This window comes from Opisthorchis viverrini (genome assembly GCF_000715545.1).
Source record: "Opisthorchis viverrini unplaced genomic scaffold opera_v5_473, whole genome shotgun sequence".
Taxonomy (NCBI): domain Eukaryota; kingdom Metazoa; phylum Platyhelminthes; class Trematoda; order Opisthorchiida; family Opisthorchiidae; genus Opisthorchis; species Opisthorchis viverrini.
In genome coordinates this window covers 191,316-193,562 of record NW_008752136.1, presented here as the reverse complement: position 1 = coordinate 193,562, position 2,247 = coordinate 191,316, and the positions used below count along the sequence as shown (strand labels likewise).

Below are 2,247 nucleotides of genomic sequence, written 5' to 3'. Positions count from 1 at the left end.
TAAGTCAGACCGCTCCTGGAGTACGCCAACCAAGTTGTCTACTCAGGACGCACGAAAGACGTCACCCTCATTGAGCGTGCCTAGCGAGCCGCTACGAGAATGGTTGCCGGCCTCAAATCCGTGGACTACGAAACGCGTCTCGCGATGCTTAATCTCCTTCGCCTCCGAGGGTACCCAATTCTTACTTATGCCTGTTTTAACATAGCTGGGCAAACAGGTTTTTTACCGTTGAGGCGGCAAACATCCAGCGGGGACATAGTAAGAAAATTTTCAAGCTCAAAGCACACACATTCATTAGACAAAATTTTTTCTCATTTCGGGTAGTAGCTGCGTGGAATGACCTTCCTCCGACGGTTGTTCACGCTCCTTCTAGAACCCAGTTTAAAGCACTATTAGACATTTATTTATGCGAATCCTCGCGCTGGCAAGCATACTTCCCCGCACTGAGAACATAAAGAGCGGTGCTACACCCTTTTTTCACCTGTGCCTTTCAGGTGAACGACAGCCACTGACCGACAAGAACAAAAGCGACCCGAGAAACTTGGGTAAAAGCCTTGATCCTGTGTATGAATCCGTGATAAATTTGCTTGTCCGGGCAGTTGTATGAGTTCCAGCGGACCGGCTTTATACGACATTTATTTCTAAACGGGAATTCCCGGGCGGCGCGTGCCAACCTTCGACACCTATGATGCCGAAGTGCAGTCAGTTTGTCTGTTTGCAGCGGTCCATACTGTTTTATGGATCAGAGACGCGCAGAGGATATACGGAAGATGTCACTGTTTGACCATCTTTGTCTCCGAAACATTAGTCGGGTCTGGTGAAAATGTCGGATTAGTGGTGCCAAGAAACTCCAGATGGTCTTAAGAAGAAGGAAATTTACCGCTTCATAGGTTACGCTGGTTCGAACATGTACTCCGCATGCCAGAAGACCGTCTGCCCCTCAGGGGCCTTTTCGCCCAGCGTTGTGTTGTGTGGAAGCAACTGAAAGGTGGAGGGTGTATGACCTTGCAACGAAGTATGAGAGCACTAAACAGTAGACTTATAAGTCAAGTCAATAACCACCGTCGCCCTGGATGCGGACCTCGGGACTCAGGTCACCAGTGGTTAATGACACTGTCGTGAATGGCCCAATTGTGCAGTTAGTGGTGCTTGTGAATCAAAGTCATCTCATTCACTGCGTGGCTACTCTGTCCTCGAACTAACCAAACATGATATTACTACCAAGACTTGGCTGTATGCCCCACACTCTTCCACTTCCCGGTGATCGAAACTGTAGCAACTAGAACCGGTGTGCCTTTAGTACACGATTATAGATACCAGCAACGGCAGTGTACAAATACAGTGACCATCGCCCCATCACAAGAGGCCATGATAAGAATGGTCTTTTATTAAGCGTCGAAAGCTGTTAGGGTGGACCGACCACTGGTTGGCGGATGCGAGGCATCTTGTTTCGTTTTCAACCGTGGTCTTCTCTGTCTTCACATCAGTTTAAACGATTGTGCCAGACGAATTTTCATCCTGACCACGCTTGTATTCTTAACGTTTTTGTTAACATCCAAAGTTGTATTTTCTAGATGACCTCTCCAACGGTACCACCGGACAAGCAACTCATTTATATTACTCCATCTGAGTTATCGAAGTTACCTACAAGTACGCCAGTCTATGTTTTGAAGCCAGAAGATACGTCTGGTTCTGTTGCCGGTACTACTGGTGTGACGTCAGTCGTCGGGTCTCACTTTCAAAACACGAATCCAGTGTGTACTTCAGCAAACAACAGTATTTACCATCCACCCGTTCCGACAGCCAGCACCCTACCGACGGCCTATTCCAGTTTTTCCAATGTTCCAACGATTCTTCCAAATGGAGCTCCGTTTAGTGGATTTAACTATTATCCTCCGGGTCTAGGTGTCGCTCCCTGTCAAATGCAATTCCCGTACTTCTCACCATACTCACAGACCGGCCAGTTTATGCCATGTTGGTATCAGCCACAATTGCCTAATGCTAGTTCAACTCGACCAATTCTCCCTGGGCTCGTACTGCCGACACTGATCACATCCGTTCCACCACCCCCTTTGCCCCCGAAAACGATACCACAGTTCATTCCGTCACAACCACCTCCGACCATATTACCGGTTGCATTGTCTGGTTGTCCGTCCGAAAATACTCGTTCTAGTTTACCGGGTTCACTCAGCACTACTGCGCTGTATCGCAAATCCAGTTCAAGGTAATGCTCCTCTTCACCTCATA

General features: G+C 48.0%; 1 protein-coding gene across 1 annotated transcript in view; it reads left to right on the top strand.

The window, feature by feature from the left end:
* Positions 1 to 2,247, top strand: part of T265_11305 (hypothetical protein) — a gene marked incomplete at both ends in the record, with an annotated part of 52,068 nt that overhangs the window by 7,111 nt on the left and 42,710 nt on the right. Inside the window, one exon of the mRNA XM_009177929.1 lies at positions 1,575 to 2,224. Coding sequence (XP_009176193.1) covers positions 1,575 to 2,224 — 650 coding nt within the window. The remainder of the gene's footprint in view (positions 1 to 1,574; positions 2,225 to 2,247) is intronic.